General features: G+C 43.4%; 1 protein-coding gene across 1 annotated transcript in view; it reads right to left on the bottom strand.

Annotated features, from left to right (window-relative positions):
* LOC126237463 (dehydrogenase/reductase SDR family member 11-like) overlaps positions 1 to 20,488 on the bottom strand; it is a 119,789-nt gene that overhangs the window by 41,388 nt on the left and 57,913 nt on the right. The window contains exon 4 of the mRNA XM_049947601.1: positions 15,201 to 15,330. Within this exon, the coding sequence (XP_049803558.1) occupies positions 15,201 to 15,330 (130 nt within the window). The remainder of the gene's footprint in view (positions 1 to 15,200; positions 15,331 to 20,488) is intronic.

Below are 20,488 nucleotides of genomic sequence, written 5' to 3'. Positions count from 1 at the left end.
TCACGGCCGCCACACAAATTCTTACAGTATTGACAACGGTGTCTGCCTGCTAAGACATTCGAATGGACGGCACCCTGTGTGTTTAACACATGTTGTACCAGCCAATCTGAAGATGCCTTAAACAAGACGAAACGCATCATTGGCAAAATATAAAGTAACAAAGCTTGTTTAGGAGCCAAGACTGTTTATTTCTTCAAGACATTTATCACTTTTGCTGTATCATCACGCAATGAACTGGAAGAAAAACAAAACTCTAATCTCCTTGTTGTTAGATGTTAAATGTTCCAATATATTCAAATATTTTCTGTATCCTTTGATTTTAAGGGGAATTTTGTCGATCTATTAACCACAGAACGAAAATCGGTCCATTTACGTGTTCGTGGATGACACGAATCTGCACGTATGATAACATTAGAGTACGTTGGTTTTATGAAAATGCCAAACGACAGACTGTTAGCTGCTCTACACACAGTTAAATTAAAGAAATTTAAGGACTTTTTAACTACATATTCCACACTGAAAGGAATGCTTGGGTGCATAATGTTAAGTTTTTCTGTTATATCATTAACTAGATCGCGATCGCCTTTGACTAGCATAAAAGTGTCATCAACATATATGTTATAAATAATCACATTATCCCAGACCTTACGATCTTATCTCATGAAATAGTTCTCAAAGTTATTCATAAAAATTCCGGCCATTTTGTTGGATAAACTGATGGTTCATGATCGATGATAATATTTTTCCATTGAATTTAAAATAGTTGAAGGGAAATGTGAATTCTAACATCTCCATCAGTTCGATGATTTAAGTGATATTGACTAAATTTTAGAAATATTTAAAAAATTAAAAATATTTTTAACACCTATCTTAGTGCAACTTCCCAGACTTATACGTCACAGCATATTGTCACTGTGATTTATCTGTTGTATTCTACTTTTACATACTGTTACCTTGAATTTGTATGTACTTCTGGTCTTGTCATAAGTGGAAAATCGTTACACAAGACCGTTAGATTGTTAATGGTATGCTCACAGTGTAGTATAGCTCACAATCTTTGACTAGTAGTTTGCACATTGTTCATGATCACAAGATTTGACAGATGCGAGCTTTTCACTATTTATCTTGAATCATGTATTGAATATATACCCATATATATATATATATATATATATATATATATATATATATATATATATATATATTGCATTTTGTATTTTATTTTATACTCTGATGCTTGTCTCTTCAAAATTGTTACATACTAAAAATCATTTCCTGTCATTTTGTGAGTTAAGCTGTAAATTTTATTTTATCTTATAGTTGGAATACCAACACATCGATTTTAACGTTTTCACCTATACATTTCTGGATACTAAATTACGCATCTCTTGTAATTTATTATTTTATTGAACAGGTAAATGTTCACTTAGTTTAATTACACTTTTATACATTGACGCCTACCTGTAGTGATAATTTTCTCCAGTCTCCTTGCACCATATGGATATTTGTTAGATAATAAACAGGTTGATGTAAGAGATATAATATTATTTGTCGTTTATAAGTACATTTATCAATCAGTTGCATCACTACAACATACAATTTTCACAAATGTCGTACAGTACTGTCATCTGGTGTTCTTCCTCACCTAATGTCTCGATGTGTACAGTGAGACGATTTGCACTCGGATGTGAAGTAATGTAGACCACGTACGTTGTGCCTATGTTTGACAAATTCAGTTTCTTTTTACCCATGAATGGGTTATAGATATTTTTGTGAGTTCTACTTCCCCTCGTTTTTTGTTTTTTTTATGATGTGTATTTCACTTATTTCATCACTCTTTTCTTCATATCGCTTGCTTCTTCCTTATTTATGCTTTATGTTTTATGTCACTGTATCAATGTTTCTCCATTGACATTCTTTCCTGAATTTCTTTTGCAGAGCCTATGAGAGTGGCGTATGGCCGAAAAGCGTGAGGCAGTATAAAATTAAGAAATACAGCTTTGATTACCGACTGTTGCCACTGTCTTTGGAGGTAATGGGTAGGGAGTGGTGACGGCCACAGCTGATGTACGGACGGCGATGCGTAAGGTGCTATAACAACACACTATAGGCGAATAACAGCAATAAGATGATCGTTGAGTCACACACATGTCGCAAAGTAACAAATTATGTAAGCAAGCAGAGAAAATTGTAACAGGTGAACACAAATGAATTTTTGGTTACACACTATACCACTAACGGATGCATTGCACATATCTCCATCACTTTCACTATCACCTGTGTGATCACTAGAGCTGCTGTCATAATTTAATGAAATAATAAATCGTTCATTGCTATTTTCCACCACACATTCATTCTGGCATGCTTTCATTGTAACTTATTTTTCGTGTATCTTATGCCACTCTGAGGACGAAGTTCGGTTTACAGCATCCTTTGCTAGTCTTTCCACTTCCGCCTCTGTACATTTATTGTTTATTGTCACATAACCGGGAGTGGTGTGATGGCTGTCTGAGGGCCAAATGGCCATATATTCTCCAGATAATCTGTAACAAGTACACGTAAACGTGGCCTGAGCTACGAGATCCAGTAATTCACCCTTTCTACATTCGTCTGGTATAGGAACAGTTTTTAGTTGTAGCCACTGGAGCGAGTTATGTTTTCTGGAGGTTGCTTTAGATACCTAATCAAGGACGGTCGAATGATATGAGGCGTTGTCTATAACTATTTCTGAAGATTTTCTCAAATTTTTGAAAAGCGAGTCCTTAAACCACAGGTGAAACGTCACATCTTTTCTAATGGGTTGTGGCATGGTGTCAGTTACTAAGTTATTTGTTCACCATGTACTTCTTAAATGGCTTGCATTTACTCATGTTTCATTGAGCCGAACAACATCGTTAAAATTTCCACCTGATATTTCCCTCAAAAACCGACACCACGACGCTACAATATAACCTCTCTCCAATGCGACCTTTCCTCCTTTAATTTATTTGTATTTGAAGCTTTGCTGTCTCTGAAAAGTTCCGCATCTTCTAAGGAAATGTTGCATGCCAACCTTTTACAAGGCTGAAAACAGCTAAAATTTTCAATGTCCCAGAGCGTAGCTTTCTCGGTTACATTATGGCGGTGTCAACACGAAATGGATGCGAAAAATAACATGAAAATGGGTCGGAAGAAAACACAACATCGGCACTTCCGGTGGGCCAAACAAAGGATGTCAGCAGAAACGTAGTGGAGCAGAGCATCTGGAAATGATCATGTCACTTTCGCTACGTGATGAAAAATACGCTGTTGCTAATGCAACAGTAAGAGCTTTTACGAATCATTCCTATACTACAACAAACGTGTTAAGCAAGCACGGCAGAGTGAGAACCGCTGTCATCTTCGTAATTGCGAGACCTATGCAGTCATGACAAGTAACGTCAGGTCAACAGTAGCCACTACTTCACTCCATAAATACCCCAGTATTTTAGGTCGTAAGACTATTAGTCAGACTGATCGATGGCGTATATAACGTTCTTACTCGATTCCCTGATTACTGTAAAGAGACGTCTGGCACAAGTCTGCTGTGGATTTCTTGCACGCAACTGAATACAGACAGCCGCTGCTGGGTGAGATGGCTATCTCTCCATAATCGCCTGTCGCAGAGTTGCAGTACCACAGCCTGCTGCTGTCGCAGATGGGTGGACCCAAGGGTCTTTCCTATCGTCCCGGATCATGTGACGTCTCCTGGAAAGCCCTATAAAAATTAAACTAAACTTATACCAGAGGTCCAAATGTGAAGCGCAAATAAAGGGCAAAACTGAGTTTATTTCTGTCGACAAAAACCGTAGCTAATAGGGCAGATAGCTATAAATCCTACAACTCGTTAATACTATATTCTTTGTGTTAGATACGTCCGCAGCTCGTGGTCTTGCGGTAGCGTTCTCGCTTCCGGCGCACGGGGTCCCGGATTCGATTCCCGGCGGGGTTGTGATGACTGGGTGTTGTGTGTTCTTCATCATCATTGACTTGCAAGTCGCCGAAGTGGCCCATGGGGCCTCCCGACAAACAATGCCATACGATCATTTTTTGTGTTAAAAATGTTAGTAATGTATGTATTTTAGTATCAGAGAGTAACTATACAACGTAAATACATTCTTTGTAATGACGGACATCTATATTACTGTTGTGTCACCGCCAGACACCACACTTGCTAGGTGGTAGCCTTTAAATCGGCCGCGGTCCGTTAGTATACGGCGGACCCGCGTGTCGCCACTATCAGTGATTGCAGACCGAGAGCCGCCACACGGCAGGTCTAGAGAGACTTCCTAGCACTCGTCCCAGTTGTACAGCCGACTTTGCTAGCAATGGGTCACTGACGAATTACGCTCTCATTTTCCGAGACGATAGTTAGCATAGCCTTCAGCTACGTCATTTGCTACGACCTAGCAAGGCGCCATTATCATTTGTTATTTATCTTGGGATGCATGTACAGTCAGACCGATGTTCACCAATTATGGATTAAAGTTATTTCACCATCTGCGTCCGTTTTTCTAAGTTCTAATTTCCTTGTCATTTTCCAGACCTCACGCCAGCCTGCGTGAGCTTAAACGCGTGCCTTTCGGCTTCCTCCAAACCCCGTGAATTGGCTCCTGCCAATTCACAACAATTACTTTTGTCTCTGCTGTTGAAGAATTAAGTTGCTTAGCTGTTGTGACGCTGTATTTGATATATGTATTTTCTGTTACAATATATGGTAAAAAGTGAATTTCTCCTGTTCTTGTTCAAAATCACTGTCTCCTTGCCGAAACATTTAAGTGAAACTAATTATTTAAAATTAGTTATGTGGAAGATTGCCCATCTGGCTTTCTTTTCTCGTAATGGCGCACAGACGGCCCTTACGTGGAATTTAGTGCAAATATTAAATATTGGGCTTCAGCCTCAAGTTAACATAACAAATACTGTAAATACTGATAGTAATTTTCAATATGAATATTTGCAAGTTCAATTTATCAGAATTGTTAAAGAATTGGACAGAAAGATTTAACTGCAGTAGGCAACCAGGCTTAGGTTTGCCTTACGATATCTTTGAATTTACATTTAAATTTATTTCTTCCAAGGAAATGCTTGACCAAAAATGAAGCCAATGTGCTATCGTTGAAATTATTTATTGTGAGTACAAATCCTTACGCTACGTAGGTGATTATATCGCCTCTCTCTTCGCATCAATTTATTTAACGGGCACTAACAGTAACAGTTTCATTCTACTTCTGATTATTTTTTAGCTATCCGCGAGACTGCATAACGTAATTAAACCATGACAAACAACACTGTACCGATTTTACTAATACACTCCTGGAAATTGAAATAAGAACACCGTGAATTCATTGTCCCAGGAAGGGGAAACTTTATTGACACATTCCTGGGGTCAGATACATCACATGATCACACTGACAGAACCACAGGCACATAGACACAGGCAACAGAGCATGCACAATGTCGGCACTAGTACAGTGTATATCCACCTTTCGCAGCAATGCAGGCTGCTATTCTCCCATGGAGACGATCGTAGAGATGCTGGATGTAGTCCTGTGGAACGGCTTGCCATGCCATTTCCACCTGGCGCCTCAGTTGGACCAGCGTTCGTGCTGGACGTGCAGACCGCGTGAGACGACGCTTCATCCAGTCCCAAACATGCTCAATGGGGGACAGATCCGGAGATCTTGCTGGCCAGGGTAGTTGACTTACACCTTCTAGAGCACGTTGGGTGGCACGGGATACATGCGGACGTGCATTGTCCTGTTGGAACAGCAAGTTCCCTTGCCGGTCTAGGAATGGTAGAACGATGGGTTCGATGACGGTTTGGATGTACTGTGCACTATTCAGTGTCCCCTCGACGATCACCAGTGGTGTACGGCCAGTGTAGGAGATCGCTCCCCACACCATGATGCCGGGTGTTGGCCCTGTGTGCCTCGGTCGTATGGTCCTGATTGTGGCGCTCACCTGCACGGCGCCAAACACGCATACGACCGTCATTGGCACCAAGGCAGAAGCGACTCTCATCGCTGAAGACGACACGTCTCCATTCGTCCCTCCATTCACGCCTGTCGCGACACCACTGGAGGCGGGCTGCACGATGTTGGGGCGTGAGCGGAAGACGGCCTAACGGTGTGCGGGACCGTAGCCCAGCTTCATGGAGACGGTTGCGAATGGTCCTCGCCGATACCCCAGGAGCAACAGTATCCCTAATTTGCTGGGAAGTGGCGGTGCGGTCCGCTACGGCACTGCGTAGGATCCTACGGTCTTGGCGTGCATCCGTGCGTCGCTGCGGTCCGGTCCCAGGTCGACGGGCACGTGCACCTTCCGCCGACCACTGGCGACAACATCGATGTACTGTGGAGACCTCACGCCCCACGTGTTGAGCAATTCGGCGGTACGTCCACCCGGCCTCCCGCATGCCCACTATACGCCCTCGCTCAAAGTCCGTCAACTGCACATACGGTTCAAGTCCACGCTGTCGCGGCATGCTACCAGTGTTAAAGACTGCGATGGAGCTCCGTATGCCACGGCAAACTGGCTGACACTGACGGCGGCGGTGCACAAATGCTGCGCAGCTAGCGCCATTCGACGGCCAACACCGCGGTTCCTGGTGTGTCCGCTGTGCCGTGCGTGTGATCATTGCTTGTACAGCCCTCTCGCAGTGTCCGGAGCAAGTATGGTGGGTCTGACACACCGGTGTCAATGTGTTCTTTTTTCCATTTCCAGGAATGTATTTGTAACTGCGTAGCAACCTTGATTATCGGAGGCGTATAGGTAAGCCACATTTAAGAGCGTGCAGAATGTACGCGACGTCAATAATGTGTTTAATACCTTTTACCTTTTTCCCAACAATCCCGACATCATCTTACATCTAAATCAAAACACTTAGCAGCAAAGAAGAGAGAGAGATGACACAATCAGGACACCAGCGTTCCTGATACTTCGGGGGACTGACCACGGCATCGTGAACGGCAGGCCGAGGTCGTCCTTCGACATGGCTACACGGCAACCTCCATCGTGGTTCAGTAGATGAACAACTGTGAGCAGGAGGGGACAAAACATCTCTCGTATCGTTGTGTGTTGAGTCCCACACACGCGCCGCCCTCACTTTTTGCCGAGGCATTGCGGTAAGGCGATCGCCGAAGCCACGGCGGGCGTCGAACCGGCACAGTAGCAGCCGGCCAGGAACCTGGGAGTGCGGCGTAAGCTAACTTCACAGGGTGAAGGCCGCTTACGGCCCGAATCATCGACGGGAATTCACAGCCGATATCGACAGCGAGTCAAGACACTGATTGTAACTTACGGAAATAAATACACTACTGGGCATTAAAATTGCTACACCAAGAAGAAATGGATAAACGAGTATTCATTGGACAAATATATTATACTAGAACTGACACGTGATTACATTTTCACGCAGTTTGGGTGCATAGGTCCTGAGAAATCAGTACCCAGAACAGCCACCTCTGGCCGTAATAACGGCCTTGATACGCCTGGGCATTGAGTGAAACAGTGCTAGGAAGGGGTGTACAGGTACAGCTGCCCGTGCAGCTTCAACACGAAGAGTAGTATCTGGCGTATTGTGAAGACCCAGTTGCTCGGCCACCGTTGGTTCAAATGGCTTTGAGCACTATGGGACTTAACAGCTGTGGTCATCAGTCCCTTAGAACTTAGAACTACTTAAACCTAACTAACCTAAGGACATCACACACATCCATGCCCGAGGCAGGATTCGAACCTGCGACCGTAGCAGTCGCGCGGTTCCGGACTGCGCGCCGAGAACCGCGAGACCACCGCGGCCTGCACGGCCACCATTGACCAGACGTTTCAGTTGGTGAGAGATCTGGAGAATGTGCTGGCCAGGGCAGCAGTCGAACATTTTCTGTATCCAGAAAGGCCCGTACAGGACCTGCAACATGCGGTCGTGCGTTATCCTGCTGAAATGTAGGGTTACGCAGGGATTGAACGATGGGTGGAGGCACGGGTCGTAACACATCTGAAATGTAACGTCCACTATTCAGAGTGCCGTCAATGAGAACAAGTGGTGACCGAGACGTGTAACCAATGGCACCCAATACCGGGTGATACGCCAGTATGGCGATGACGAATAAACGCTTCCAATGTGCGTTCACCGCGATGTCGCCAAACACGGATACGACCATCGTGATCCTGTAAACAGAACCTGGATTCATCAGAGAAAATGACGTTTTGCCATTCGTGCACCCAGGTTCGTCGTTGAGTACACCATCGCAGGCGCTCCTGTCGAACTGTTCGTGCAGATGGTTGTCGTCTTGCAAACGTCCCCATCTGTTGACTCTGGGATCGAGACGTGGGTGCACGATCCGTTTCAGCCATGCGGATAAGATGCCTGTCATCTCGACTGCTAGTGATACGAGGCCGTTGGAATCCAGCACGGCGTTCCGTATTACTCTCCTGATCCCACCGATTACAGATTCTGCTAACAGTCATTGGATCTCGACAAACGCGAGCAGCAATGTCTCGATACGATAAACCGCAGTCGGGATAGGCTACAATCCGACCTTTATCAAAGTCGGAAATGTGATGGTACGCATTTCCCCTCCTTACACGAGGCATCACAACAACGTTTCACCAGGCAACGTCAGTCAACTGCTGTTTGTGTATGAGAAATCGGTTGGAAACTTTCCTCATGTCAGCACGTTGTAGGTGTCGCCACCGGCGCCAACCTTGTGTGAATGCTCTGAAAAGCTAATCATTTGCATATCACAGCATCTTCTTCCTGTCGGTTAAATTTCGCGTCTGTAGCACGTCATCTTCGTGGTGTAGCAATTTTAATGGCCACTAGTGTAGTTCTGAATATTATTCCACTGTGCCTACCGGCGACGACAAGCCACCGCCATCATTCCAAGGAAAAGTGGAAAGGAGCGAATTGGGAGACTGACTCCTGGCAGAGAAGCATCTGTACTCCCGCTCTCACAACAGTCGCCGCTTGCAGAAGCCTTCAGTTTATCGAGAGTTGGATTATCCTTGAACAATAATCGTAAACACGACTTCGTACTGGATATCCCCGAAAATCGTCGATTTAAGTCCCACACTTCTCGAATTATTTAATCTTTCCTGGAGTGCTTAGATTAGACGGTCCAGCTTCATTTTTTTCTACTTCGTAGCTTCTCTTCACTATTCTCAGAACAGTGCTTTTCTAAATTTTTAATGTGCCCACGGTTCTGTCTATAGCTGCAGTAGGAGGCAGCAAGTGCCCACCACCGTCTTTCTCTCGTTCGAAGTATTCCCCAACATTAGCGCAATATTCACGAGCCGGCCCTCTCAGTGCAATGTCCTGCCGACGTAAATATCTTGCACAGCTTGTGTCCTCGGACGCCTCTCCTTCGCCTTTCTTCTGCCATGGAAATATACTGAATAGCAAGAAACAGCCAGAGGAATCTCATACAACTCAGTTCGCACCACCGCACGAAACAGCTGTTGTACACCCTCTGGGGTCTTGCCCACTCGTCGCTAATTGGATGCCTAAGGGATGCTGCGCTCTCGGAATGCTATACAACAATTCAAACAAATAACATTAACAGTTTTATTTCTATAAAGCAATTGGGAATACATAACTTTGATTACAGCAAATGTCGCTAGCGAGAGGTGACATGAAAACAGTCAAGTTCTTGCTATACACAAAGTCCTAGTAAGCAGTTGATACGGATCACGAAAATTGCTAGCGTAGCACTAGTGTCCATTGCAGACTGGGGCGATCTCTGAGAAACCGAGGCTACCAGGACCGGCACTTATATTCACTTCTTCCAGATATCGCTCTTGGCGCGGCGCGGTCCAATCCCGCGCACCATTGGCTGACGCTTCCTCACCGCCTTCTCTGTTCTCGCGGCTGGTCCCGTCGGAGGCTCGAGTCCTCCCTCGGGCATGGGTGTGTGTGTTTGTCCTTAGGATAATTTAGGTTAAGTAGTGCGTGAGCTTAGGGACTGATGACCTTAGCAGTTAAGTCCCATAAGATTTCACACACATTTGAACATTTCTCTGTTCTCGCGTTCATCATCTTCGTTCCGGCTCTTGTGCTTAACGCCAGAACACACCCAATGTAGGTTTTGAGTGTAGATAGAACATGACTTCGTAGCAACAAATATTTTATTTTTCATCTCTCTTAGGGTGAACACACTACAGACAGCGCAATTTGCAAGAGGATTTCCATGTCTCATCCTTGGGCTATAAAGCAGCCTCATCTGAGGAAATTAAAAACTGAGGAGAACTCAACACCACGTTGCGTTTCGTCTGAACTATTTAAATCATCCACAACAGTACATTTGTAGGGATACTAATGCAGATCCTTTTTGATAATGTTTCTACAAGACGATCTCTTAATTCCCGCTTGCATAGATAGACAGCATCCACATTTCATGAGACTTTTTCGAGTGAAGAAGAGCCTAGAACAATGTTTTCCGATGTTCGAACGCTTTTCAGATAGTTTTTATTCACTACGGGACCTGTTCCGCGTCATTAATCCGTTAAGTTCTGCATTACAGGTCTTGCTAAATCTCTGTGCAAACACGTCCAGTCTTCAACTCTAGCACAAAAAGTGCTACACTCGTTTCCCCTGAATTGTGCCTCGCATAACACTCGACGATGAGCACGCGCTGATTTGTTCTCAGCACAATTTTCTGTTGCATTCAACTGGAGACTAGATTACTGAACCTTCATAAAATTTACGATTCCAGCCGGTACCTGTTCGCGGTTCCCGCCAATCTGGTGTTGTCAACATGATCATCTTCATAAACTAAAGGCTATGCCCTGTCGATTTAGCCACGTCCCTCTCTCCATTGTCATCCTCTTCAGTTCTTCATACGATTTTATCCCCATATCTTCTTTGATGTTATTAAAATACGCTGCTCTTGGCCTGCCTGTTGGTTTTTTTCGCTAAAACGTTTCCTTCAAATACATTCTTTAGGAACTGGTTGTGTCTCATCGTGTGCCCTATCATTTTTGATTTTCTTCTTCTTATATAATTTAGCAGCGTTCTGTTCTCAGTCACTTCTCTTAAGACCTGTTCATTACTTTTTCTATCTACCCAGCTTGTTTTCATCATTCTTCTCCATATCCACATTTACATTACTTCCAGTCTCTTTTTCTCTGCCTTTACCAGAGACCACGCTTCACATCCGTAAGTTAAGACATTCCAGACAAAAGTTTTCGCAAACTTTTTTCTACTTTCTAGGCTTATATAGTTGTCTGTTAGTAAATTCCCTTTATTTTGGAAAGCTTGCTTTGCCAAGCTATTCTTCTCTTTATATCTGTGATACATTTATTGTCGTCGGTGATTGTGCTCCCCAAATAACAGAAGTTCTCAACCTACCCCTGAACATCATCTTCAAGTTTAATATTAACAACCATTTTCATTTGTCTTCCCTACTACCATAGTTTTTGTTTTCTTCTTATTTATTTTAGATTAAATTCTCTTAGGGTTTTGGCAAATTTTAGCATTATAAACTCCATTGTCAGTGTAGTGGACTGTTAAGGCAGCCAGTCCACAGTGAAGTAGCCGAAAGGGCACGCGTCAACTCACGCCGTCTGGCGTTAAGTCTGGAACAGGATTCGTAATGAATGTGATAAAGAAAAGAACGTAGCTACTAGAACACTTAACTTTTATATTGTCCTTTGGTATACAGCATTCTGGATGATACAAGTGAGACTCTATCTTGAGGTACATGCAACGTTACAACTGGTTAATGGCGCCTTGCTAGGTCGTAGCCATTAACTTAGCTGAAGGCTATTCTAACTGTCTCTCGGCAAATGAGAGAAAGGCTTCGTACGTGTAGTCGCTAGCAATGTCGTCCGTACAACTGGGCGAGTGCTAGTACGTCTCTCGAGACCTGCCGTGTGGTGGCGCTCGGTCTGCGATCACTGTCAGTGGCGACACGCGAGTCCGACATGTACTAATGGACCGCGGCCGATTTAAGCTACCACCTAGCAAGTGTGGTGTCTGGCGGTGACACCACAGTCAGCATAGGGTGTAAAAAAAGACGTTCTGTACTTATTTTGTACGTGAAATACCACTGGAGACCTCACACTGCAAGGAAAAAAAAAAAAAAAAGACGTACCACGAAGGAATGGGACGAAACACGGTAGATGCGATGTACATGTAAGACACATAAATGATTACAATTTCAGAAAAATTGGATGATTTATTCAAGAGAGAGAGCTTCACAAATCCAGCAAGCCAGTAACGCGTTAATCACCTTTGATCCTTGTTCAAGCAGCTGCTCGGCTTGGCAGTGATTGATACAGTTGGTGGATGTCCTTCTCAGGGATATTGTGCCAAATTCTGTCCAATTGGCAAGCTGGATCGTGAAAATCCCGAGATAGTTGGCGGGCCCTAGGCATAATTCTCCTAACGTTCTCAATTGAACAGATATCCGGCGAACTTACTGGCCAACGTAATGTTTGGAAAGCACGAAGAAAACAGCAGAAACTCTCCCGTGTGCGGCCGGGCATTATCTTGCCGAAATGCAAGCCCAGGATGGCTCCCCATGAAGGGCAACAAAACGGGGCTTAGAATATTGCCGACGTACCGCTGTGCTGAAAGGATGCAGTGGATGACAACCAAAGGGGTCGTGCTATGGTATGAAATGACACCTTAGACTATATCAGGCCTGATTGTCGGGACTCTTGGCGGGCGACCGATTGGTATCCCTTCGCTGGTCATAGGGGCTCATTTCGAAGTGAGACTCACCAATGAAGACAAACTGCGCTCCAATCAATGAGATTCCAGGTCGAATGCGCCCGACAGCACTGCAAACGGGCTTGTTGATGTACAGAGGTTAAAAATGGCTGGCGGAAGGGGCGCCGTGAGCTCAATGTCCTTTCTGTGAGCCGCCTATTAATGGTCCTCGTGGTCACTTAAGCACCAGTTGCACGTCGGATAGATGATAGTGATGAATCCGGGACTCTGAATACCTTTCTGACGATTGCTCGGTCCCCTCGTTCAGTCGTCTCTCTACGTCGACCGCTTTCTTCTTAATACTGTGTTTGGCCCTGATTCACATTCGTCAAATAGTCACAATGCTCCTATTCAAATGTCGAGAGCTTCGCCGATTACTGCAACGTCCTCTCTCAAATTCTGACACCTGGACGTCTGCATGTATTGTCCACGCGTCTGTCCAGCTGAGACACGGAAGGAAATTCGTGAAGATTTTACGTCCTGGTATCGATATGTCTCCTGTTCACTACCCTTGCCAGCTGCGCAGTGAAATTGCGCTGCAACACCACGCCGTCAGAGTTCCAGTTTTGTTTTTTTCCATCGATAACTGTATGAATATCGGTGAGCCGGTGGGTTTCTGGCGCCAGACGATATCGATTCTTACTTCCATCTTTAATCGTTGTCCCTGTGCCTTGGTCTCTTTGCGCCTTTGATGCATGATTTTTATGGTGGCGCGCGTGCCCAAGTCGGGTAGAGTGGGTCCGCGCATCAGCCGAGTCAGTCTGACGTGGCGTGCTTTCGATGTTGTCGTTGTGGGGAGTTGGCGACACCGTGTCACGTGGCACGGCCGTAAGCCGTGAAGACCAGTTGGGTTGGAGCAACGAAGAAGCATGGGCCGCTGCCGGAAACATTCAAGTTGTATTGACACGGCTGGCCAGTGGCGACCGGGATTTGCTAATACCTCGAGAGCTATGTGGGTGGATGGCGTGTGAATTTCACATGAAGAAGAAAAAATTAATCGCCATGCTTTCGTGGTGGGTGGCTCCTTCTATATATAGTGAATACTACTGCGTACTCAAGGACTGTTGACTGTTGCAGTTGCTCGTGCTAGTGGCCAGCAAAACATTCACTGCAGTGGTGGCGAGGCGAGTTACGTTCTGGAGCAGCCACGAAATTGTGTTACTAAAGCGGCTAGGAATAGCGCCTCGCACTGGTAAGTTTGGATTTGGTGCTTAGTGGCACGCTGAAGGTAGATGGTTCACTTGAGCGTCATTTCTTAATTTAGTTATAGATTTAGAATTTTCTGGTTTTACGAATTAGTGGTAGTGGTTGTTTCTTAATAATTTCTTGTGCATATTAATGTGACATTAGTTTCCTATGGGAATTTCAAATACCTATCTGAAGGTTGATTGTCACGTTAGGTACTGCACGTTTGATTTTTGTGGTGTCAGCTATTCAGCAAAGACAGATAACGTTAAGTCATTGGATGTGGACTGGCACATCTTTTCACGTAGTATTTATACATATAAATTTTTTTTGATCAAAGGAAATTAAACTCCTTAATTCTGTTGATTGGTTAACTTGTAATATATATATATATATATATATATATATATATATATATATATATATATATATATATATATATGTGTGTGTGTGTGTGTGTGTGTGTGTGTGTGTGTGTGTAACTTGTATATACTACAGTGTGTCTGCCGCTCATGTTTTCCTGTTTTCAGAAACGTGTATGGTGGTCGACGCGAGCAATCCTCGCCCGCGAGCTTGCAGAGTGACAGAAATCTCAGGATTTGAACTCAGGGCCGTCCGGACCGCGTTAAGGTGCGATTTCTCTATTCCACTTATTCAGTTTGCGACCAATTTGGACAAGTGGCGTGTCGTTTTTTTGTGTTAGGGGTATAGTTGCCATTAACTGTGGCACAAACCATAAATTACGACTTCCTTTGAATAAAATATCGAGTAGTAAAACTGACGATCCTTTAGTAACAATGTAATATTTTTCCCCTCCTTTAGTGTTCTGTGGTTAAACGTGCTGGCACAGCCTAGTTCTCGGGACAGAGCGAACAGGTAGATGCGTAAGTGCAGGCATGTTACCTGGTGTATCGAAATCACGGTTTCCAGCGTTTTCTGTGATGGGAAATTCTCCAATCCATTAACATGGATCAATTCTACATCAGCCTTATAAAAAATATCTTTCTGGCCAGTTTTCTTTCACTCACCTTGTAAAACATGGTGGTACGTTACTGAATAATACGATGTTGACTACAGAGGAAAATTCCTGCTGAATGGAGGAATACGATTGTTATACCTCTCTTCGGAAGAAAATGGAAATAAACGCATAGGGGCAGTAATACCAGTAGCTGAGAGAGTAATGAACCTCGCAGGTAAACACGTGTGGCCACGAAAATGAGACTAGAGCCAGAGGGGCTCCTTTCTCCTTTCAGCTTGTGATCTGAAGGGTGGTTTGAGGACTTACTCCAACACGTATGCGGCTGTTCCGGGCGAGCAAGTCTCTCCTCAGTCCATCAAGCAGCACCTTGACAGCCGTCTTGCTGCCGAAGTACATCGCGTATTCGGGGTCGTGTGGTGGGATGTAAGCGGCGAGGCTAGAAAACGAAAAGAGACTCTAACAATCACTTTAAATTAATAGAACATAGCTACAGAAAACTTTAAGAAACAGTTTATCGGAGCGTAATGTGACAACTGCTGTAACTGCACAGCGTGATTCAGCTGCCCCTACCGATGTCATTTCTATGCAACCCGCAGTGTTATATCTCGCCGTCAAGAACCACGCGTCAGATTTTTGTATCCTCTGGCTCACTACGCGGAAGCTGTTAAGACTACAGAAAAAATGAACTGGGCGTCTTTGTAGGAAATTTTATGTAATTATTAAATTTTCTACTGGGATACGCTTTCGCTACAAGCGACAACGTACGAAAGTGACCATCATACGCACTCCTGCTCCCACATTCAGCCGCTACCGGTCAGGATTTATAGTGTGTTGCTCATGGAACTCCCTCCTACCGCTTTGCAAAAATTTTCTACTGCTTGAATTATTTCCCACATTCGAACTTATTTGGTCTTCACTAACTGCCCTTATTACGCCACAGGCTTAGTCGTGCACTTACAAACTGTAAAATTGACTTTTGTGTATATTTTTAACAGTAGAAAAATACCTATTTCATCGTTGTATTTGTCAGACGTTCTGACTTCGAAAATACTGTGCTAGTAATGGTTACGTTTTGATCGAATTGCTACAGTAATTCGATTTAGCGTAAATCTACAAAAGTCGTTGTTCTTTTCATTACACTTACTGGTACGTTTAAATTAATATTGTTAAAGAAATAGCCCAATATGCTGGAGGTGCAATAGCCTAATCAGTTGAGACCAAAAAAGGTCAAACTTCTGTTTTTTAACTTTGTGTTCTGGCTTACGGCAGGTCATGGGGGAAGCCTCGTCATAGAGGTCCACCGCATGAGCGTCTAGGGAAGTGATTCCAGTGGTGGTTTCCCGTTGCCTTCCACTGGTGATGATGAAATGATAATGAAGACAACACAACACCCAGTTCCTGAGCGGAGAAAATCTCCGACCCAGCCAGGAATCGAACCCGGGCCCCTCGGCGTGACGGGCCGCCGCTCTGACCACTTAGCTATCGAGGAGGACAAAAAAGTTCAAATATAGGAATAATTCGCCTGGTCGAAAATTTTTGTACAGTGGTAGCAGGGAGTGCCACGAACAACGTACTAAGAATCCTTACTGGTGAGGGATGATCGTGTAGTCGAAGGTGCGTATGTAGGTTACTTTTTTATGGTTTTCTTGAGTAGTACTAAAATCCTAGCGTCCAGCGAAAATGTAACCCAGTACAAAATCTAGCTTCATTAAATTACCCACAAAAAGATCCCGTTTATTTTTTCTGTAGGAAAAAAACTTGCGCGTAGCGAGAGAGAGAGAGAATGTGGAATGGTTTTTGATGGCCAGATATAACATTGCGGGATGCATAAAACGACATCGGTAGGAGCAGATGAATGACCATGTATGCATTAAGTACACAAGGTGAACAATAAATCAAAATTTTGTAACATTTGAAGAACTGGTGAATGACGTCTCTTTGTTTGTCGTGTATTATCGCAATATTTTTGGAAGTGATATGCTGAAACACAGAAGGTAACCTCAGCATCTCAGTTTGTCGATAAATGTTTATGATAGTACAAAAGTTTATAGAAAACATACAGACACAAAAATCCTATGCTACAACGGAGTGAGAAGGAGATGTAATTTGGTCACAAAATTATTTAATATAGAGGCATGTAATGGGTATAAGTGCAGATATTTTTATTGGTGACTGATAACTCTATATTGAACAAACATTACATCAGTATTTACTTGAAGTGCAGACCAATAATTATAGATCTTAGGAGTGGTATGTTTTTGGGTTAGTTAGTACTTCCAAGTATATGTGGAAGGGGCAAGCTATTCATTAATGGTATTAGTTGAAAACAGTCTTGGTTGCGATTTTAGATTTTTATTTATCAACTACGCTTTTCAGCTTATTTAGGCATCTTCTGATATTAATTTGGTATTTCTTAGGACGATCCCTTAGAGGAGTCAGTACTAGCACACGACGCTGTGGTGTATTATGCTAACTACGTAAGCCCCATCTTATTCTATTATTTGCTCCTGTGAACGTGTACGCGTTATGCAGTTCTTGAAGTCACTCACGTCCATCTAGAAAGTATTTACTGTTAACGAAGGCGATGTTGGCCTGATGTTCTCGATGATGCCCTTTAGCTACTCTCTCTAAAGGATCGTCCTAAGAAATACCAAATTAAGATCATCCTGAAGATGCCTAAATAAGGTGAAACGCGTAGTTGATAAATTAAAAAAAACTAAAATCGCAAGGAAGACTTTTTTCAACTAATACTATTAAACACTGGTTTGCTGATTCATGCCACAGATGGATTGGAAGAATTTTTATTGATTAATGCTTATTTTCCCAGCAGGTCAGGTACTGAATTGCGTACACGTGGACCCAAATTGGTTGGCTATACCGACAAGTGTAGTCTATTTACTGGTGCAGTTGCGACCATGTAGAAAACATTAAGTCGCAACGTTTGTGACGTGTTTGTGAGAATTCTGTTCGATGCACAGGAAGAACAGCCAACACTCTGATACCGCTTATAAAATATCTGCATGTATATACTTTACACCCTGTACACAATACAATGACGATAAATTATGCAAATGCGATTCTAGAGAGTGATACAGAACTCCATCGTCAAAACGTCGCAGGTTATTCTGAGATCTTTTCATTGTTTCTTGATACGAGGGTTTCGTTGTCGGCGGTGGCTCGTTACATAGCAATTGGACTTCTTTTGGTATTTTACTCTCTGTTATTAGGTTTTATTTCATTACACTGAAAACATCTGCCGAAAGGCGAAAACGTATTAGTTGCGCGTTAACAGTGTTACACAGCTGTATGAATGGGTTTACTGATGAAGTATTGACCGATATGCACCTAGTGTTTGGGTTCACTGAATGTAGCGGAAGAGCGGCACAACCACGGTAGGGTAGTTGTTCCCGCAGCCACAAAACCCCCTCACAGTAATTTTTCCTTTACCTGAGCGTTGTTACATCCCCCTGTGTTCTTTTACTATATGTTTTGGTGAGTGCGTATTATAGATTTTACACCTTTGTGCAACTACAGTATTTCGCGGAAACCAAGATAGTTTTAGTGAAAAACCGATTAAAGTGCATTACTACTCTGTAATGAGCCACAGGACACCATGGATCCCTTATACCAAACAACTCAGAAAATATCCTTGTACAACCTCAGAAATTTTTTCGTTGGAGTTCAAGTGACCTGATGTACTCGTATTTAATACTGACTGGCTTCTCAGCCCTGAAATAACTTTTTTCAACTAGATGGCTATCCATCGATGATTACAATACGTGAAGATTTACTTGTATCGCAAATAATAATAATTGACTTAATAACAAAAACAGTTATTTTCAGAGAGGAAAATCCTGCTGGAGATAAAATTGTCGTCAATAATATCACAATAAGTGAAACATGTTAATTGTATCGACTGCAACGTCCTTGAAGATAAAGACATACAAAAGAAAATACATACAAAATAAGATAAGTCACAAACTAGTTTAAAATGTGATAAGGGTGTTGCCGTCTCAGCATTGCTGTACCGAAGTGAGATATAGATTATAAATAGAAAGCGAATATTTCCCCCAACTTGTAGTCCGATGAACATTGTCAGGAATGTTCTAATAACTTTTGGGATTGCAGCCGGGTGATGTCAACAACCGTAGATAGTCTTACGTTTCAACAGGTAACATACTTGTCATTTTCAGGAAAAGCAGCTGCAATAAGTGCTGTGTAAGTGAATTTAAAACCTCGATTTGCAGACCAGTTCCGGAAAGATAGAACACACACTCACACACACACATACACTGTAAACACTAACACCACCACACAACAAAAGTTGGCCTAAGCTAGAAGTTATCTACAGTGAAAATTACTAAACAACAGGTGGGGTAGCATTAACTCTGACCTATTTTTTGGCGAGGGAGAGATCAGGATTCCACACAGAACTGAAGCAAAAACCGCCATCTCTATTTACAAGATTACTTGTTAATCTACTTTCAGCTGCTTCAAATGGTTAAAATGGCTTCGAGCACTATGGGACTTAACTGCTGCGGTCATCAGTCCCCTAGAACTTAGAACTACTTAAACCTAACTAACCTAAGGAAATCACAAACATCCATGCCCGAGGCAGGATTCGAACCTGCGACCGTAGCGGTCGCTCGGTTCCAGACTGTAGCGCCTAGAACCGCTCGGCCACTCCGGCCGGCATAGCTGCTTCCTTAATAACATTGTCCCAATAGCTAGAAGTGTACGCCAGAATTTCCGTGTTGTTAAATTTCGTAGACCGACCGGTGCCAATATGACGTTATACAATAGCCGATTTTCTCGGGTGTTATAAACGTATTTTTCAGATTCACTTGCACAGCACTTACCTGCTGAAGTTCTGCCGTGAAAATAACAGGGTAGTCACCTGTCGAAATATCGGTGGTTGTCGATGACGTCACGTGGCGATATTCCCGTAAGTTTTTTGAACATTGCATACGCCAGGAGAGACTCAGCTCTCACAGTACCAGAAATGCCGATGACAGAAAATAATATTATTATGCGAATAGTGAGACAAAATTTATAGTGAAGGACGATCACCAAATGAGCAAACAATTCAGTGACTCGTCAAGCACAGAGCTGTCTCATTTGCACGTTCACATCTTGTGAAGAGAGATCAGACCACTTACATTTAGGTGTCGAAACAGTTTGAAGAGTGAGTAATGGTGCATGCCATATGGATGCAATTTGGCATCACAAAAGCCAACATTTTCATGGGATCCTGAGGGCTGATGCCCCTATGCTGCACAGAAAGTCTAACCTTCTACTGCCTATAGAGACGTGTTAGCACATCTGTTTCTCAGTTACCGTAGCTGTTTGAAGTAGAGCTCGATCTAAATGACAGAGCACTCCTGTGCAGAAACGCATTCTCGTTCTGAGAGCTTGAAGAGTCCATCCTTGTTGCCCCGTAAGGGAGGCCCCCTCAGGTGATTGTTGGCTACTGACCTGTGCACTTCGAGCATTCTCTTCGCTGTCTGCACAGTACGTTAGCACTGCCTTCACACACTACAGCTCCAGGAAAAGTCGTTCATGGCCAGGTATGTGTCATTATACATACTGACGAA

Source organism: Schistocerca nitens, chromosome 2 (genome assembly GCF_023898315.1).
Source record: "Schistocerca nitens isolate TAMUIC-IGC-003100 chromosome 2, iqSchNite1.1, whole genome shotgun sequence".
NCBI classification, from domain to species: domain Eukaryota; kingdom Metazoa; phylum Arthropoda; class Insecta; order Orthoptera; family Acrididae; genus Schistocerca; species Schistocerca nitens.
This window is presented reverse-complemented; position numbering and strand designations above follow the sequence as displayed.